General features: G+C 43.3%; 1 protein-coding gene across 3 annotated transcripts in view; it reads right to left on the bottom strand.

Moving 5' to 3' along the window:
• Positions 1–16,131, bottom strand: part of LOC121555976 (trinucleotide repeat-containing gene 18 protein) — a 117,316-nt gene extending 101,185 nt beyond the window's left edge. For all 3 annotated transcript variants that reach the window (XM_045215292.1, XM_045215293.1, XM_045215294.1), the window contains exons 1-2: positions 16,011–16,131; positions 13,868–14,194 (exon numbers count right to left, since the gene is read on the bottom strand). In XM_045215292.1, the coding sequence (XP_045071227.1) occupies positions 13,868–14,066 (199 nt within the window). In that variant the 5' untranslated portion in view covers positions 14,067–14,194; positions 16,011–16,131. The remainder of the gene's footprint in view (positions 1–13,867; positions 14,195–16,010) is intronic.
• Positions 16,132–19,279: the final 3,148 nt, after the last annotated feature.

The raw sequence follows: 19,279 nt of genomic DNA, 5'->3' as shown, positions 1-19,279 counted from the left end.
GGGGGTAAGTCTCATTGGAAAAGCCCCATAACACTAGAGTACATTAACATAAAACACTGGTGTGGGGGGGGTAAGTCTCATTGGAAAAGCACTATAACACTAGAGATACATTAACATAAAACACTGGTGTGGGGGGGGTAAGTCTCATTGGAAAAGCCCCATAACACTAGAGATACATTAACATAAAACACTGGTGTGGGGGGGTAAGTCTCATTGGAAAAGCCCCATAACACTAGAGATACATTAACATAAAACACTGGTGTGGGGGGGGTAAGTCTCATTGGAAAAGCACCATAACACTAGAGATACATTAACATAAAACACTGGTGTGGGGGGGGGTAAGTCTCATTGGAAAAGCCCCATAACACTAGAGATACATTAACATAAAACACTGGTGTGGGGGGTAAGTCTCATTGGAAAAGCACCATAACACTAGAGATACATTAACATAAAACACTGGTGTGGGGGGGTAAGTCTCATTGGAAAAGCACCATAACACTAGAGATACATTAACATAAAACACTGGTGTGGGGGGGGGGGGGTAAGTATCATTGGAAAAGCCCCATAACACTAGAGATACATTAACATAAAACACTGGTGTGGGGGGGTAAGTCTCATTGGAAAAGCACCATAACACTAGAGATACATTAACATAAAACACTGGTGTGGGGGGTAAGTCTCATTGGAAAAGCACCATAACACTAGAGATACATTAACATAAAACACTGGTGTGGGGGGGGTAAGTATCATTGGAAAAGCCCCATAACACTAGAGATACATTAACATAAAACACTGGTGTGGGGGGTAAGTCTCATTGGAAAAGCACCATAACACTAGAGATACATTAACATAAAACACTGGTGTGGGGGGGTAAGTCTCATTGGAAAAGCACCATAACACTAGAGATACATTAACATATAACACTGGTGTGGGGGGGGTAAGTCTCATTGGAAAAGCCCCATAACACTAGAGATACATTAACATAAAACACTGGTGTGGGGGGGTAAGTCTCATTGGAAAAGCCCCATAACACTAGAGATACATTAACATAAAACACTGGTGTGGGGGGTAAGTCTCATTGGAAAAGCACCATAACACTAGAGTACATTAACATAAAACACTGGTGTGGGGGGGTAAGTCTCATTGGAAAAGCCCCATAACACTAGAGTACATTAACATAAAACACTGGTGTGGGGGGGGTAAGTCTCATTGGAAAAGCCCCATAACACTAGAGACATTAACATAAAACACTGGTGTGGGGGGTAAGTCTCATTGGAAAAGCCCCATAACACTAGAGATACATTAACATAAAACACTGGTGTGGGGGTAAGTCTCATTGGAAAAGCCCCATAACACTAGAGATACATTAACATAAAACACTGGTGTGGGGGTAAGTCTCATTGGAAAAGCACCATAACACTAGAGATACATTAACATAAAACACTGGTGTGGGGGGTAAGTCTCATTGGAAAAGCCCCATAACACTAGAGATACATTAACATAAAACACTGGTGTGGGGGGTAAGTCTCATTGGAAAAGCCCCATAACACTAGAGATACATTAACATAAAACACTGGTGTGGGGGTAAGTCTCATTGGAAAAGCCCCATAACACTAGAGATACATTAACATAAAACACTGGTGTGGGGGGTAAGTCTCATTGGAAAAGCCCCATAACACTAGAGGACATTAACATAAAACACTGGTGTGGGGGGTAAGTCTCATTGGAAAAGCCCCATAACACTAGAGATACATTAACATAAAACACTGGTGTGGAGGGGGTAAGTCTCATTGGAAAAGCCCCATAACACTAGAGATACATTAACATAAAACACTGGTGTGGGGGGGTAAGTCTCATTGGAAAAGCACCATAACACTAGATACATTAACATAAAACACTGGTGTGGGGGGGGGTAAGTCTCATTGGAAAAGCCCCATAACACTAGAGATACATTAACATAAAACACTGGTGTGGGGGTAAGTCTCATTGGAAAAGCCCCATAACACTAGAGATACATTAACATAAAACACTGGTGTGGGGGTAAGTCTCATTGGAAAAGCACCATAACACTAGAGGACATTAACATAAAACACTGGTGTGGGGGGGGGTAAGTCTCATTGGAAAAGCCCCATAACACTAGAGGACATTAACATAAAACACTGGTGTGGGGGGGTAAGTCTCATTGGAAAAGCCCCATAACACTAGAGGACATTAACATAAAACACTGGTGTGGGGGGTAAGTCTCATTGGAAAAGCCCCATAACACTAGAGATACATTAACATAAAACACTGGTGTGGGGGGGTAAGTCTCATTGGAAAAGCACCATAACACTAGAGATACATTAACATAAAACACTGGTGTGGGGGGGTAAGTCTCATTGGAAAAGCCCCATAACACTAGAGATACATTAACATAAAACACTGGTGTGGGGGGTAAGTCTCATTGGAAAAGCACCATAACACTAGAGATACATTAACATAAAACACTGGTGTGGGGGGGTAAGTCTCATTGGAAAAGCCCCATAACACTAGAGGACATTAACATAAAACACTGGTGGGGGGGTAAGTCTCATTGGAAAAGCCCCATAACACTAGAGATACATTAACATAAAACACTGGTGTGGGGGGTAAGTCTCATTGGAAAAGCCCCATAACACTAGAGATACATTAACATAAAACACTGGTGTGGGGGGGGTAAGTCTCATTGGAAAAGCCCCATAACACTAGAGATACATTAACATATAACACTGGTGTGGGGGGTAAGTCTCATTGGAAAAGCCCCATAACACTAGAGTACATTAACATATAACACTGGTGTGGGGGGTAAGTCTCATTGGAAAAGCCCCATAACACTAGAGATACATTAACATATAACACTGGTGTGGGGGGGTAAGTCTCATTGGAAAAGCCCCATAACACTAGAGATACATTAACATAAAACACTGGTGTGGGGGGGGTAAGTCTCATTGGAAAAGCCCCATAACACTAGAGATACATTAACATATAACACTGGTGTGGGGGGGGTAAGTCTCATTGGAAAAGCCCCATAACACTAGAGATACATTAACATATAACACTGGTGTGGGGGGGTAAGTCTCATTGGAAAAGCACCATAACACTAGAGGACATTAACATAAAACACTGGTGTGGGGGGGTAAGTCTCATTGGAAAAGCACCATAACACTAGAGATACATTAACATAAAACACTGGTGTGGGGGGGGTAAGTCTCATTGGAAAAGCACCATAACACTAGAGGACATTAACATAAAACACTGGTGTGGGGGGTAAGTCTCATTGGAAAAGCCCCATAACACTAGAGGACATTAACATAAAACACTGGTGTGGGGGGTAAGTCTCATTGGAAAAGCCCCATAACACTAGAGATACATTAACATAAAACACTGGTGTGGGGGGTAAGTCTCATTGGAAAAGCCCCATAACACTAGAGATACATTAACATAAAACACTGGTGTGGGGGGTAAGTCTCATTGGAAAAGCACCATAACACTAGAGATACATTAACATAAAACACTGGTGTGGGGGGTAAGTCTCATTGGAAAAGCACCATAACACTAGAGATACATTAACATAAAACACTGGTGTGGGGGGGTAAGTCTCATTGGAAAAGCCCCATAACACTAGAGGACATTAACATAAAACACTGGTGTGGGGGGGTAAGTCTCATTGGAAAAGCCCCATAACACTAGAGGACATTAACATAAAACACTGGTGTGGGGGGGGTAAGTCTCATTGGAAAAGCCCCATAACACTAGAGATACATTAACATAAAACACTGGTGTGGGGGGGTAAGTCTCATTGGAAAAGCCCCATAACACTAGAGGACATTAACATAAAACACTGGTGTGGGGGGTAAGTCTCATTGGAAAAGCACCATAACACTAGAGATACATTAACATAAAACACTGGTGTGGGGGGGTAAGTCTCATTGGAAAAGCCCCATAACACTAGAGGACATTAACATAAAACACTGGTGTGGGGTGGGTAAGTCTCATTGGAAAAGCCCCATAACACTAGAGGACATTAACATAAAACACTGGTGTGGGGGGTAAGTCTCATTGGAAAAGCCCCATAACACTAGAGATACATTAACATAAAACACTGGTGTGGGGGGGTAAGTCTCATTGGAAAAGCCCCATAACACTAGAGATACATTAACATAAAACACTGGTGTGGGGGGGGGGTAAGTCTCATTGGAAAAGCCCCATAACACTAGAGGACATTAACATAAAACACTGGTGTGGGGGGTAAGTCTCATTGGAAAAGCCCCATAACACTAGAGATACATTAACATAAAACACTGGTGTGGGGGGTAAGTCTCATTGGAAAAGCCCCATAACACTAGAGATACATTAACATAAAACACTGGTGTGGGGGGGGTAAGTCTCATTGGAAAAGCCCCATAACACTAGAGATACATTAACATAAAACACTGGTGTGGGGGGTAAGTCTCATTGGAAAAGCACCATAACACTAGAGATACATTAACATAAAACACTGGTGTGGTGGGGGTAAGTCTCATTGGAAAAGCCCCATAACACTAGAGATACATTAACATAAAACACTGGTGTGGGGGGGGGTAAGTCTCATTGGAAAAGCCCCATAACACTAGAGATACATTAACATAAAACACTGGTGTGGGGGGTAAGTCTCATTGGAAAAGCCCCATAACACTAGAGATACATTAACATATAACACTGGTGTGGGGGGGTAAGTCTCATTGGAAAAGCCCCATAACACTAGAGATACATTAACATATAACACTGGTGTGGGGGGGGTAAGTCTCATTGGAAAAGCACCATAACACTAGAGGACATTAACATAAAACACTGGTGTGGGGGGGTAAGTCTCATTGGAAAAGCCCCATAACACTAGAGATACATTAACATAAAACACTGGTGGGGGGGGTAAGTCTCATTGGAAAAGCACCATAACACTAGAGGACATTAACATAAAACACTGGTGTGGGGGGGTAAGTCTCATTGGAAAAGCACCATAACACTAGAGAACATTAACATAAAACACTGGTGTGGGGGGTAAGTCTCATTGGAAAAGCCCCATAACACTAGAGATACATTAACATAAAACACTGGTGTGGGGGGTAAGTCTCATTGGAAAAGCCCCATAACACTAGAGATACATTAACATAAAACACTGGTGTGGGGGGGTAAGTCTCATTGGAAAAGCCCCATAACACTAGAGATACATTAACATAAAACACTGGTGTGGGGGGGTAAGTCTCATTGGAAAAGCACCCATAACACTAGAGATACATTAACATAAAACACTGGTGTGGGGGGTAAGTCTCATTGGAAAAGCCCCATAACACTAGAGATACATTAACATAAAACACTGGTGTGGGGGGGTAAGTCTCATTGGAAAAGCCCCATAACACTAGAGATACATTAACATAAAACACTGGTGTGGGGGGGTAAGTCTCATTGGAAAAGCCACACCACAGAAGAGGAGCGGAGTAGGGAAGACTAGTAAGACAGGGGTTCCCCTGAGAGAGTTGGGGGGAGCGGAGCGGAGTAGGGAATGCTTACAGGATATATGAGTCACTCTGTTACCATGGCACCATCTCCACTGGTCAACACCCCGATACTATAGAGCTGTCACTGACAGAACAACAACACACACTGCACCAACACACACACACACACATTTACATTTTAGTCATTTAGCTGCACCAACACACACACACACACTGCACCAACACACACACACACACACACACTGCACCAACACACACACACACACTGCACCAACACTGCACCAACACACACACACACACTGCACCAACACACACACACACACACACACACACACACTGCACCAACACTGCACCAACACACACACACACACACACACACTGCACCAACACACACACACACACTGCACCAACACACACACACACACACACACTGCACCAACACACACACACACACACACACTGCACCAACACACACACACACTGCACCAACACACACACTGCACCAACACACTGCACCAACACACACACACACACACTGCACCAACACACACACACACTCTGCACCAACACACACACACACACTCTGCACCAACACACACACACACACACTGCACCAACACACACACACACACACTGCACCAACACACACACACACTGCACCAACACACACACACACACACACTGCACCAACACACACACACACACACCGGCCCGTGATTGGGAGTCCCATAGGGCGGTGCACAATTGGCCCAGCGTCGTCCGGGTTTGGCCGGTGTAAGCCGTCATTGTAAATAAGAATTAGTTCTTAACTGACTTGCCTAGTTAAATAAAAGTTAAATAAAAAAATTAAAAACTGTTAGGCTTAGTTGTTTTGGAGATTATCTGCAGATAAATTCAGAAATCATTCTATGAAGATGGTGAATCACCACTGTGCTAACGATAGATAGTGGAGAGACTCATTCTGGTCCAAATACGATCATTGGGGCCCTCACGGAATCCAGGCATTAAAACAGAATTCAACAATATAAAAACATGTATTGACCTTAAGATGGGAATTAACTAAATGTATTGAAAATGTATTACATTTGTTTATCATAAGAAAATGAACAGAATCCTATGTTTACCTGGCAGAATGATATCCTGATTATTTTTCATCAATCCACTGGGTATATGCTCTACCGTCCCAATACATAAACACAGCTAAACAACAGCCTCTTGCTAGGTGCTCACTTCAATTAAAGGGTAACTACACCCATAAACACAGCTAAACAACAGCCTCTTGCTAGGTGCTCACTTCAATTAAAGGGGAACTACACCCATAAACACAGCTAAACAACAGCCTCTTGCTAGGTGCTCACTTCAATTAAAGGGGAAATACACCCAAAAATTCTAAATGTCTCAGATTTTTCCCCAGATCTCAAAAGTGGTCTCCTGATGTGGTTTAAGGATTGTTGTGGACTTAGAACATCCAATGTTGTTGTTTTTCTATAAAAACAGTGTGCTTTTGAGAGCGAAAACCTGAAACCTGGAAAAACAAAACCTTTACATTTATTTTTCAAATTAAAAATATAAGCTATTTACTTAATTTCTGTTTTTATAAAATACATAATTTGAAGAACAAACATTGTGGCAATTCATATCTTACACATATTACCAGAGATGCTTTACGGCAAAGAAAACGTCTTGTCTTTAGTCTAAAAGGTTATAAAAATATGACCCATATTACCAGAGATGCTTTACAGCAAAGAAAACGTCTCGTCTCTAATCTAAAAAGGTTATAAAATATGACTCTTATTACCAGAGATGCTTTACGGCAAAGAAAACGTCTTGTCTCTAGTCTAAAAGGTTATAAAAATATGACCTATATTACCAGAGATGCTTTACAGCAAAGAAAACGTCTTGTTTCTAGCCTAAAAGGTTATAAAAATATGACCCATATTACCAGAGATGCTTTACAGCAAAGAAAACGTCTTGTTTCTAGCCTAAAAGGTTATAAAAATATGACCCATATTACCAGAGATGCTTTACAGCAAAGAAAACGTCTGTCTCTAGTCTAAAAGGTTATAAAAATATGACCCATATTACTAGAGACGCTTTATTTCATTTAATATAACAACATTGTATTACTCCACAATACTAACCTAATTGACAAAGTGAAAAGAAGGAAGCCTGTACAGAATAAAAAATATTCCAAAACAACAAGGCACTAAAGTTAATACTGCGAAAAAATGTGGTAAAGCAACTAACTTTTTGTCATGAATACAAAAGTGTTATGTTTGGTGCAAATCCAATACAACACATTACTAAGTACCACTTTCCATATTTTTAAGCATAGTGGTAGCTGCATCATGTTATTTTTTTATTTTATTTTATTTCACCTTTATTTAACCAGATTAAGCCAGTTGAGAACAAGTTCTCATTTACAACTGCGACCTGGCCAAGATAAAGCAAAGCAGTGCGATAAAAACAACAACACAGAGTTACATATGGGGTCAAAAAAACATAAAGTCAAAAATACAACAGGAAATATATATACAGTGTGTGCAAATGTAGCAAGTTATGGAGGTAAGGCAATAAATAGGCTATAGTGCAGAATAATTACAATAGTATTAACACTGGAATGCTAGATGTGCAAGAGATGATGTGCAAATAGAGATACTGGGGTACAAATGAGCAAAATAAATAACAATATGGGGATGAGGTAGTTGGGTGGGCTAATTTCAGATGGGCTGTGTACAGGTGCAGTGATCGGTAAGGTGCTCTGACAACTGATGCTTAAAGTTAGTGAGGGAGATAAGAGTCTCCAGCTTCAGAGATTTTTGCAGTTCGTTCCAGTCATTGGCAGCAGAGAACTGGAAGGAATGGCGGCCAAAGGAGGTGTTGGCTTTGGGAATGACCAGTGAGATATACCTGCTGGAGCGCAGACTACGGGTGGGTGCTGCTATGGTGACCAATGAGCTAAGATAAGGCGGGGATTTGCCTAGCAGTGATTTATAGATGGCCTGGAGCCAGTGGGTTTGACGACGAACATGTAGTGAGGACCAGCCAACAAGAGCGTACAGGTCACAGTGGTGGGTAGTGTATGGGGCTTTGGAGCCAAAACGGATGGCACTGTGATAGACTACATCCAATTTGCTGAGTAGAGTGTTGGAGGCTATTTTGTAAATGACATCGCCGAAGTCAAGGATCGGTAGGATAGTCAGTTTTACGAGGGCATGTTTGGCAGCATGAGTGAAGGAGGCTTTGTTGCGAAATAGGAAGCCGATTCTAGATTTATGGGTATGCTTGTCATCGTTAAGGACTGGGGAGAATTTTCAGGATTAAAATAAACAATGGAGCTAAGCTCAGGCAAAATCCTAGAGGAAAACCTGGTTCAGTCTGCTTTCCACCAGACACTGGGAGATGAATTCACCTTTCAGCAGGACAATAACCTAAAAACACAAGGCCGAATATACACTGGAGTTTCTTACCAAGAAGACAGTGAATGTTTCTGAGTTAGTTTTGACTTAAATCTGCTTGAGAATCTATGGCAAGACTTGAAAATGGTTGTCTAGCAATGATCAAAAACCAATTTGACAGAGCTTGAAGAATTGTTGTACAATCCAGGTGTGGAAAGCTCTTAGTGACTTACCCAGAAAGACTCACAGCTGTAATCACTGCCAAAGGTGATTCTAACATGTATTGACTCAGGGGTGTGAATACTTATGTAAATTAGATAACTGTATTTAATTTTCAATAAATTTGCAACAATTTCTACAAACATGTTTTCACTTTGTAATTATGGGGTATTGTGTGTAGATGGGTGAGAGAGAAAAATAAATTTAATCCATTTTGAATTCAGGCTGTAACACAACAAAATGTGGAAAAAGTCAAGGGGTCTGAATACTTTCTGAAGGCACCTTGTTGGTTTTTCTATGCATCGTCAAGACCGGACGGCCAGACTCGGGTAAGACGACTTATCAGCAGCTGGTGCGAGATCTCTAATGTTAAGGACGTCGTGTTTTTGATCGCCTGAGTTAGAGTATCTCATGATAAGCTGCAGACCAAACTATTTACCAAGAGAGTTTATCTATATTTTTCATGGCTGTCTATTTACCACAACAAACCGACGCCGGCACTAAAACCGCACTCAACCAGCTGTATAGGGCCGTAAGGAAACAAGAAAATGCACATTCAAAAAAGGCGGCGTTTCTCGTGGCTGGTGGTTTTAAAGCAGGGAAACTGAAATCGGTTCTCATTTTTACATGTCAACAAGAGGCGACAAAACTCTAGATCACTTTTACACACAGAAACACATACAAGGCCCTCTTTCCTCCCGCTTCCTGCTTACAAGCAAAAAACTCAAAACAGGAAGTACCAGTGACGAGCTCAATACGGAAGTGGTCAGATGAAGAGGATGCTAAGCTACAGGACTGATTCACTAGCATAGACTGGAACGTGTTCAGGGATTCATCCGATGGCATTGAGGAGTTTACCACATCAGTCACCGGCTTCATCAATAAGTTAATTGACGACATCGTCCCCACAGTGACTAAAGTACATATCCCAACCAGAAGCCCTGGACTACAGGCAACATCCGCACTGAGCTAAAGGCTAGAGCTGCTGCTTTCAAGGAGCGGGACACTAATCGGGACGCTACGACCTCCGACGAGCCATCAAAACAGGAAAAGCATCAATACAGGGCTAAGATCAAAATCCGTCTACGCTCTGACGCTCGGTGGATTTGGCAGGGCTTGCAAACTATCATGGCTTACAAAGGAAACCCAGGAGCAAGCTGCCCAGCGACACGAGCCTACCAGACGAGCTAAATGCCTTCTATTCTTACATTTACATTTTACATTTACGTCATTTAGCAGACGCTCTTATCCAGAGCGACTTACAGTTAGTGCATACATTATTCTTTTTTTATTTTTCATACCCCATGGGAATCGAACCCACAACCCTGGCGTTGCAAACGCCATGCTCTACCAACTGAGCTACCTCCCTGCCTGCCATTCCCTCCCCTACCCTGGACGACGCTGGGCCAATTGTGCGCCGCCCCATTGGTCTCCCGGTTGCGTCCGGCTACAGCAGAGCCTGGATTCGAACCAGGATCTCTAGTGGCACAGCTAGCACTGCGATGCAGTGCCTTAGACCACTGCGCCACTCGGGAGACATGGTTCTTGCGTCGAGGCAAGCAACACCGAACCATGCATTAGAGCGCCAGCTGTTCCGGACGACTGTGTGATCTCACGCTCCGTATCCTTTAAAAACAGGTTAACATTCGCAAAGGCCACAGGGCCAGACGGAATACTAGGACGCGTACTCAAAGCATGCGTGGACCTGCTGGAAAGTGTCTTCACTGACATTTTCAACCTCTCCCTGACCCGGTCTGTAATACAAACTCGTTTCAAGCAGACCACCATAGTCCCCGCGCCAAAGAACGTAAAGGTAACCTCCCTAAATGGCGATGAGACAGCCTATAGGGAGGAGGTCAGAGACCTGGCAGTGTGGTGCCAGGACAACAACTTCTCCCTCTACGTCAGCAAGACAAAGGAGCGGATCGTGGACTACAGGGAACGGAGGGGCGAGCACATCCCCATCGATTTGGGCTGTAGTGAAACAGGTGGAGAGCTTCAAGTCCCTCTGTGTCCACATCACTAAAGGAATTAACATGGTTCACACACACACACCCCCACCCCAACACAGTCGTGAGGAGGAGGGCACGACAACGCCTCTTCCCCCTCAGGAGGCTGAAAAGATTTGGCAAGGGCCCTCGGATCCTCCTCAAAAAGGTTATACGGCTGCACCATTAAGAGTAGGGATCTAACGGTTCACCAAACCCACGGTTCGGTATGTACTGCGGTTTTGAGGTCACGGTTCGGTATGTACTGCGGTTTTGAGGTCACGGTTCGGTGTGTACTGCGGTTTTGAGGTCACGGTTCGGTTGCGGTAAAAATTTAAAATGCCAACGGTTACTGCAGCTAATTTTTCTTTATTTAAGAAAATCCAAAGTGTTGGTATTCCTGACTCCATATATGATCATGAATCCTATAATGCTTGACCATCAGGAATACAACACTGGATTTTCTTAAATGAAAACACACGATTACTCATCAACAACACTAGAATGAAGTGCAATATGCGTGTGAAATCAATACGTAAACATGTCTCATACCAATGTATAGGCCTGTGCTGTAATGTTGTGAACATGTCTCAGACATTGTATAGATCTATGCTATTTTTATTTATTTAACCTTTATTTAACCAGGTAAGCCAGTTGAGAACAAGTTCTCATTTACAACTGCGACCTGGCCAAGATAAAGCAAAGCAGTGTGATAAAAACAACAACAACACAGAGTTACATATGGGGTAAACAAAACATAAAGTCAAAAAATACAACAGAAAATATATATACAGTGTGTGCAAATGTAGCAAGTTATGGAGGTAAGGCAATAAATAGGCCATAGTGCAAAATAATTACAATTAGTATTAACACTGGAATGTGCAAATAGAGATACTGGGGTGCAAATGAGCAAAATAAATAACAATATGGGGATGAGGTAGTTGGGTGGGCTAATTTCAGATGGGCTGTGTACAGGTGCAGTGATCGGTAAGGTGCTCTGACAACTGATGCTTAAAGTTAGTGAGGGAGATAAGAGTCTATAATGTTTTCTTACAAAGGGAAAAATATGCGCACTTGTGTGACTCTCATAAAGGGGGCGTGTCTGTAACATGGTATTTCTGTAGCCCAATTGGTAGAGCACGGCGCTTGTAACGCCAGGGTAGTGGGTTCGATCCCCGGGAACCACCCATACGTAAAAATGTATGCACACATGAGACTGTAAGTCGCTTTGGATAAAAGCGTCTGCTAAATGGCATATTATTATGATTACTTCTGATTCCCCACTCCTGGGTAAAGTGATGGGCTGTCACTGTTAAGTAGCTCTCCGTAGCACTGGAGGTACGTCCATCTGTAGTCAGCGCAACACAGGGTGCATTGGGCCAATTCATTGCCAAACTTCGGCTTCAGCTTGCTTATATAGAGCGGGTACTACCTGTTTGCTGAAATGGATGCGAGAGGGTGACGTTCGTAACGTGGCCCGAGAACTTTCACGAAACCTGAAAAAAAAAAACGTATTCTTCTAAACCTATAGAGAAATGGGCGCATATGCTCAGCTATACACATGCCCTATCACTCTTGTAAATGTCTTTGGCCCGGTCAGAATCAGCTGCTTAAAATGGAGAGGGGAGACAAAGTTGTGTTGATTTTTTTGTTTTTTGTTGCGTTTCTGTCTTGCTCCGATGGTATGAATTCTGGGGTGACGTTTGAGGTGTCGGCAGCTGCGTAGGTCATTCTAGTTGACCAGTTGATCCACAACTCTGTCCATCGCCAGATGTATTGTTTAGATTAACTCAATACTTTTATTTTGAGGAAGTGTATAACTGGCTACGGCGTCTCAAAATTGACAAACAGTACTATTGCGCTTTTTTTTTTGTCGTTTTTTTTTTTTCTTTCTCTCAAGCGAAGGTCTTTTTAAAAAGGGAATATGCGAACACACTCCGTTCGGGTTCGCCTAACGGACTTCGGCTAAGCCACCAGCTGAACTGAATGTCTTTATACTGACACCCCCAACACACCCACACACACACACACCCACACACACACACACACACCCACACACACACCCACACACCCACCATGCATACTGACGCCACACATACCCTGCTGCTACCGTCTATTATCTATCGTGTTGCCTAGTCACTTTACCCCCTTACCTATTAGGTACATAGCTAACCTCAATTACCATGTACCCCTGCACATCGGCTTGGTACTGGTACTCCCTGTATATAGCCATGTTGTTATTATTTTTTTACTCATTATTTTTATTCACTGTGTATTTATTCCTGGTGTCAACATTTCTATTTTATCTGGAAAAGGGACCCGTCAGTCAGCGTTTCACTGTTATTCTACACCCTGTTGTTTACGTGACAAATAAAAACGTGATTGATTTGACACCTTCTGCCTTTTACCCCCACCTGATACGTCTATATTCCCGCACAACTGTCATGTAAAGTTTCATTGCTACATTTAACCTACATAAAGCCTATATACACATCTCCAGTAGACTGTGCATTCAACTTCTTTTCAGAAGGACAACATGTTTATATTATACAGAATAAAGAACTGCTAGAAACCAGGACAGTAGCTAGATAAATAGATAGATGGGTCGTACTGTGGTGTTCTATAAAGCAGTATAAGCCCTAATATTATTAATAATGCCAGTAGATAGATAGATAGATAGATAGATAGATAGATAGATAGATAGATAGATAGATAGATAGATAGATAGAAGATAGATAGATAATCTTACTATGATGTGGATGGAGGTTCATGACCGATGGAAGGAATTTCCCGACGTGAAGGTTCGCTGGGTGCCCTGTGCCCAAGTGTCCGGGCGAGGGAGGGATCCTCCCGGCTGCAGCAGGAGCTCCGAGTCGGTGGGTCTCCATGGCCAGCAGGGAAGGGGGAACATGGACGGACCGGGGGGGTCCGAAATCTCGCCCATCCATTCTCCAGTGTGGGGTTCGTTCCGGGAGCTAGCGCTGTGTCCGGGCTGGTGTTCCCAAAGAGCAGCTGAAGGCTAGGCTGTCTGTGGGTCTCCCTGTGGTTCCATGTCCATCGACGGCGACATCCTGACCTATAAAACACACCCAGCAAACCGCTTGACACACAATCACACCGCAAGTCTGTCTCTGGCGAGGTCAGAGCTCAGATCATAACGACTAGAAAACAGACGGTTTTCGGATTTTCAGTCGTTTTCGCCCTAGAGCCTACGGGAGTCTACGGAGCTCGGTCCATTAGAGGAGCAATGACGCAGTTTAGAAAAACACTTTGAAAACTAAAAAAAATGTACAATCTTCCGTAAACGCGCAAATGGGAATAGCGGTTAAGCGGGTGTAGAGCCCCTTCATGTGATTAAGTGTGTGATAATATGATTATTGAAAAGGTTTAGCCGACCAGCTGCGTTTCTTCCACGGCTCTCGGGCAGCTGGTGAAGCCGTCCCAGGGCGTTCTCTCTTCCCGCTAGAGGGGAATGGGGCTGCGCGGTAGTCGGAACAGACTGGAGGTCTATCTGATCCCAATGATCCAAAACCCGCTCAGCCAAAAACACTCGTCGTCAAATGGATTCCTTCTATAATATGGATTCCTTCCCATAATAGCCTCGATGGGAGTGTGGTTCTGTCAGCCCTGAACCAGCACAGCTCCACGGACCAACCGCTCGATGTAAACCAATACACCATAAATATCACAGGCGCATCGAATATAAATTTAAAACGGGTTCAAAAAAATATTAAATAAGGTTGCAGAAGAGCCCGCGTCGTTTATCAGAATAGTTTAGCGGCGTTGGAGCCTCTTGATCCGGGGTTAGTGTGCAGATATTCCCCGATGCTGCCCGGAGGATCCTACCCCCAGCCCGTTCACACCCAAACGGCTGTTCACACAACTCCTCTGCTACCGTGTGTTGATCACGGAAAAGGTTTCAATTTAAGCAAATGCTATTTATGTGACATTAGACGGCAGCCTACTGCCGAGTCTGTTTAGTTCGTGTGTATTTACAACACACTCAACAGCCTGATAATTATATTTAATTCGTGTTTATACCAAATGCAACCAAGCGAGTAGACTAAGCTAGTCTCGCGTTGTTTTTAATGTGGAATAATTATCTAAAAACGGTAGGCTTGAATGACTTATGTAGGATATCTGAATTATTAAATCATGAAATGAAAAATCGGACTTTTCGTGCTAGAAAGAATGCCTGAATGGTCAACTCGTCAAATCACTCGTAATTCATTCCAGGTTTCTAGCGGTTGCTTCTTGTTCTGGACTACATAAAGTCTGCTTAGGTGTACAGCCTAACAAAACGCAATTTGAATGTTATAAAAAATATAATATGAGCTAAAGTTCTTCTTAAAATTAAAAAAAATACTTATTTTCATGAGTTATTTTAGTAAACAACGGGCTAAATGTTGAATGTAACCTTCAAACCGGGCAGAGCCTGGACTTGCCTGGTCACACCGCGGCTCATGAGACGTGGCAGGCAGCAGATCTGATAACCCTTTACTTTTTAAAATCACATTATTTCGACGGTTTAGAGTTCTAAAAAAGACGCGATAATAATTTATTCCGAGGCACGGAGACAGCGGGTTAGTGGGGGGTGTGCGGGGCAGCAGGCCATGCGGCGCAGGGAGAGGCTCAGGCGGCCACGTTTCAAACTTTTCTGGGGTCCATTATTATGAAAGTAAACTTTGAGCAGTAAACCCCCCCTGTTGTTCTCCCGTGTCTAACAGCGAACACTTTCAACAACAACGTTTCAAAATCACGAGAAACACAGCTTCCTCCCCGCCTTTTTACTGATTAACCACAAGCAAAACATGTTAAAAACAGATTTTTAACAAGCTTTTACGATATTAGGCGACGAGAGTCACAGTTCGGAGAACAAGTTGGCCTCTTACTTGAGAAGGAAACGTGTTTAGAAAGCAGTAAATCCTTATTTTGTCTGAATCGATCCTTTGGTTCTGTAACGTTATCAGGCTGTTCTGGTCTATGATCCATCTGGGCCGTCCTAAACTGAAGGGGGGGGGCATTGGAGGAACGGAAACTCCCCGGCAATGAAACGCGCATTGTTTTTACAAGGACCTCCGCAACCCACTCTCTGATTGGCCCAGGGAGGTGTCAGTCACCCGGATGTATACGGTTGGTCCGGCGCCAGTTCTATAAAACCAATTATGGCCCAAGGAGTCTGACTGTTTCAAGGGCCCCTTGCTTTTCAAAACTCAGTGATCAAAACAAGCAGTGGGAATTTTTTGGGGGGAGTCGGTTTCCAGGCGGCCCTGGTGCTCCTCGCCTGATAGAAATAGTCTGTGTAGAGAGACTGCAGGACCGCAGCGGAGACTCACACAGCTCTGTAGTCAGGCTGGTGCGGTGCGACTATCGGCCGTTAAACGTAATAGACGCTGTTATAGTGTGTAGGGGGGCGTTATAAGCAGTGCTATGGGTGGTCTGAGTGTTATATGCTTAATGTAAAAGCTATATGACCATGGTGCATTATATAATCTGTATGGCACCATTTGCCAGGGAAGAGGTGTAGGTTATATGTGGATTATCGTCTGTATGGCACATTTTACATTTTAGTCATTTAGCAGACGCTCTTATCCAGAGCGACTTACAGTTAGTGAGTGCATACATTTTTTTTCATACTGCCCCCCCCCCCGTGGGAATCGAACCCACAACCCTGGCGTTGCAAACGCCGTGCTCTACCAAGGCTCTGTCGCAGCCGGCCGGCGACCGGGACACCCCATGGGGACGGCGCACAATTGGTCCAGCGTCGTCCAAGGTAGGGGAGGGTTTGGCCGGCAGCGATGTGGGTTTGTTTCCCACGGGGGAGGCCAGTATGAAAAAAAAAAAAAAAAAACATGTATGCATTCACTAACTGTAAGTGGCTCTGGATAAGAGCGTCTGCTAAATGACTAAAATGTAAATGTAGTTTAGTTTAGTTTAGAAGGATCCCCATTAGCTACTGCACATGCAGCAGCTACTCTTCCTGGGGTCCACATAACAAATACATAATAATAATAATAATAATAATAATAATAATAAATACATGACAAAGTACAGAACATCATCCAATATGTACACTACCTTTCAAAAGTTTGGGGTCACTTATGAATGTCCTTGTTTTCGAAAGAAAAAAAAGACAAAAAAAAAATGTGTCCATTAAAATAACATCAAATTGATCAGAAATACAGTGTAGACATTGTTAATGTTGTAAATGGCTATTGTAGCTGGAAACGGCTGATTTTTAATGGAATATCTACATAGGCGTACAGAGGCCCATTATCAGCAACCGTCAGTCCTGTGTTCCAATGGCACGTTGTGTTTGCTAATCCAAGTTTATCATTTTAAAAGGCTAACTGATCATTAGAAAACCCTTTTGCAATTATGTTAGCACAGCTGAAAACTTTTGCGCTGATTAAAGAAGCAACAAAACCGGCCTTCTTGAGACTAGTTGAGTATCAGGAGCATCAGCAATTGTGGGTTCGATTACAGGCTCAAAATGGCCAGAAAAAAATAACTTTCTTCTGAAACTCGTCAGTCTATTCTTGTTCTGACAAATGAAGGCTATTCCATGCGAGAAATTGCCAAGGAACTGCAGATCTCGTACAACACTGTGTACTACTCCCTTCACAGAACAGGAGTGGGAGGCCCCGGTGCACAACTGAGCAAGAGGACAAATACATTAGAGTGTTTGAGAAACAGACGCCTCACAGGTCCTCAACTGGCAGCTTCATTAAATAGTACCCGCAAAACACCAGTCTCAACGTCAACAGTGAAGAGGCGACTCCGGGATGCTGACCTTCTAGGCAGAGTTGCAAAGAAAAAGCCATATCTCAGACTGGCCAATAAAAAGAAAAGATTAAGATGGGCAGTCTGAGATATGGCTTTTTCTTTGCAACTCTGCCTAGAAGGTCAGCATCCCGGCGCTAACTTGACCCTTTCTTGGATAGCTTATCTATAACTAAACTCATAATGATAATAGGTTTTCATACTGTCCCCTGTAGCTCAGTTGGTAGAGCATGGCGCTTGCAACGCCAGGGTTGTGGGTTCGATTCCCACGGGGGGCCAGTATGTAAATGTAATAAAGTACTTCCTAACCGTGCTTCTGCACTGCTTACTCTTTGGGGTTTTAGGCTGGGTTTCTGTATAAGCACTTTTGTGACAACTGCTGATGTAAAAAAAAAAAAGGCCTTTATAAATACATTTCATTGATTGAGAATAACATGAAGATATACACAGAGTGTACAAAACATTATGAACACCTGCATCTTTCCACGACGTAGACTGACCAGGTGAATCCAGGTGAAAACTATGGTCCCTTATTGATGTCACTTGTTAAATCCACTTCTGTCAGTGTGGACGGAGGGGAGGGTTTCTCCGTCTTGAGACAGGAGCCATGGATTGTGTGTCATGTGTCCCTATGGTTCTATTTGGTCCTTTGTCCTTTTCCTATTGGCTGGTCACGGCTATAGGTTGGTCACGGTTATAGGCTGGTCACGGCTATAGGCTGGTCACGGCTATAGGCTGGTCACGGCTATAGGTTGGTCACGGTTATAGGCTGGTCACGGCTATAGGCTGGTCACGGCTATAGGGTCACGGCTATAGGGTCACGGCTATAGGGTCACGGCTATAGGGTCACGGCTATAGGGTCACGGCTATAGGGTCACGGCTATAGGCTGGTCACGGCTATAGACTGGTCACGGCTATAGGCTGGTCATGGCTCACATCAACACCATCATCCTGGAAACCCTAGACCCACTCGAGTTCGCATCCTGCCCCAACCATGTTATTACCTGGTACTCTCTGTATATAGCCATGTTATTACCTGGTACTCTCTGTATATAGCCATGTTATTACCTGGTACTCCCTGTATATAGCCATGTTATTACATGGTACTCCCTGTATATAGCCATGTTATTACCTGGTACTCCCTGTATATAGCCATATTATTACCTGGTACTCTCTGTATATAGCCATGTTATTACCTGGTACTCCCTGTATATAGCCATGTTATTACCTGGTACTCTCTGTATATAGCCATGTTATTACCTGGTACTCCCTGTATATAGCCATGTTATTACCTGGTACTCCCTGTATATAGCCATGTTATTACCTGGTACTCTCTGTATATAGCCATGTTATTACCTGGTACTCCCCTGTATATAGC

The sequence above is a fragment of the Coregonus clupeaformis genome, unplaced genomic scaffold, assembly GCF_020615455.1.
Source record: "Coregonus clupeaformis isolate EN_2021a unplaced genomic scaffold, ASM2061545v1 scaf0418, whole genome shotgun sequence".
NCBI classification, from domain to species: Eukaryota; Metazoa; Chordata; class Actinopteri; order Salmoniformes; family Salmonidae; genus Coregonus; species Coregonus clupeaformis.
This window is presented reverse-complemented; position numbering and strand designations above follow the sequence as displayed.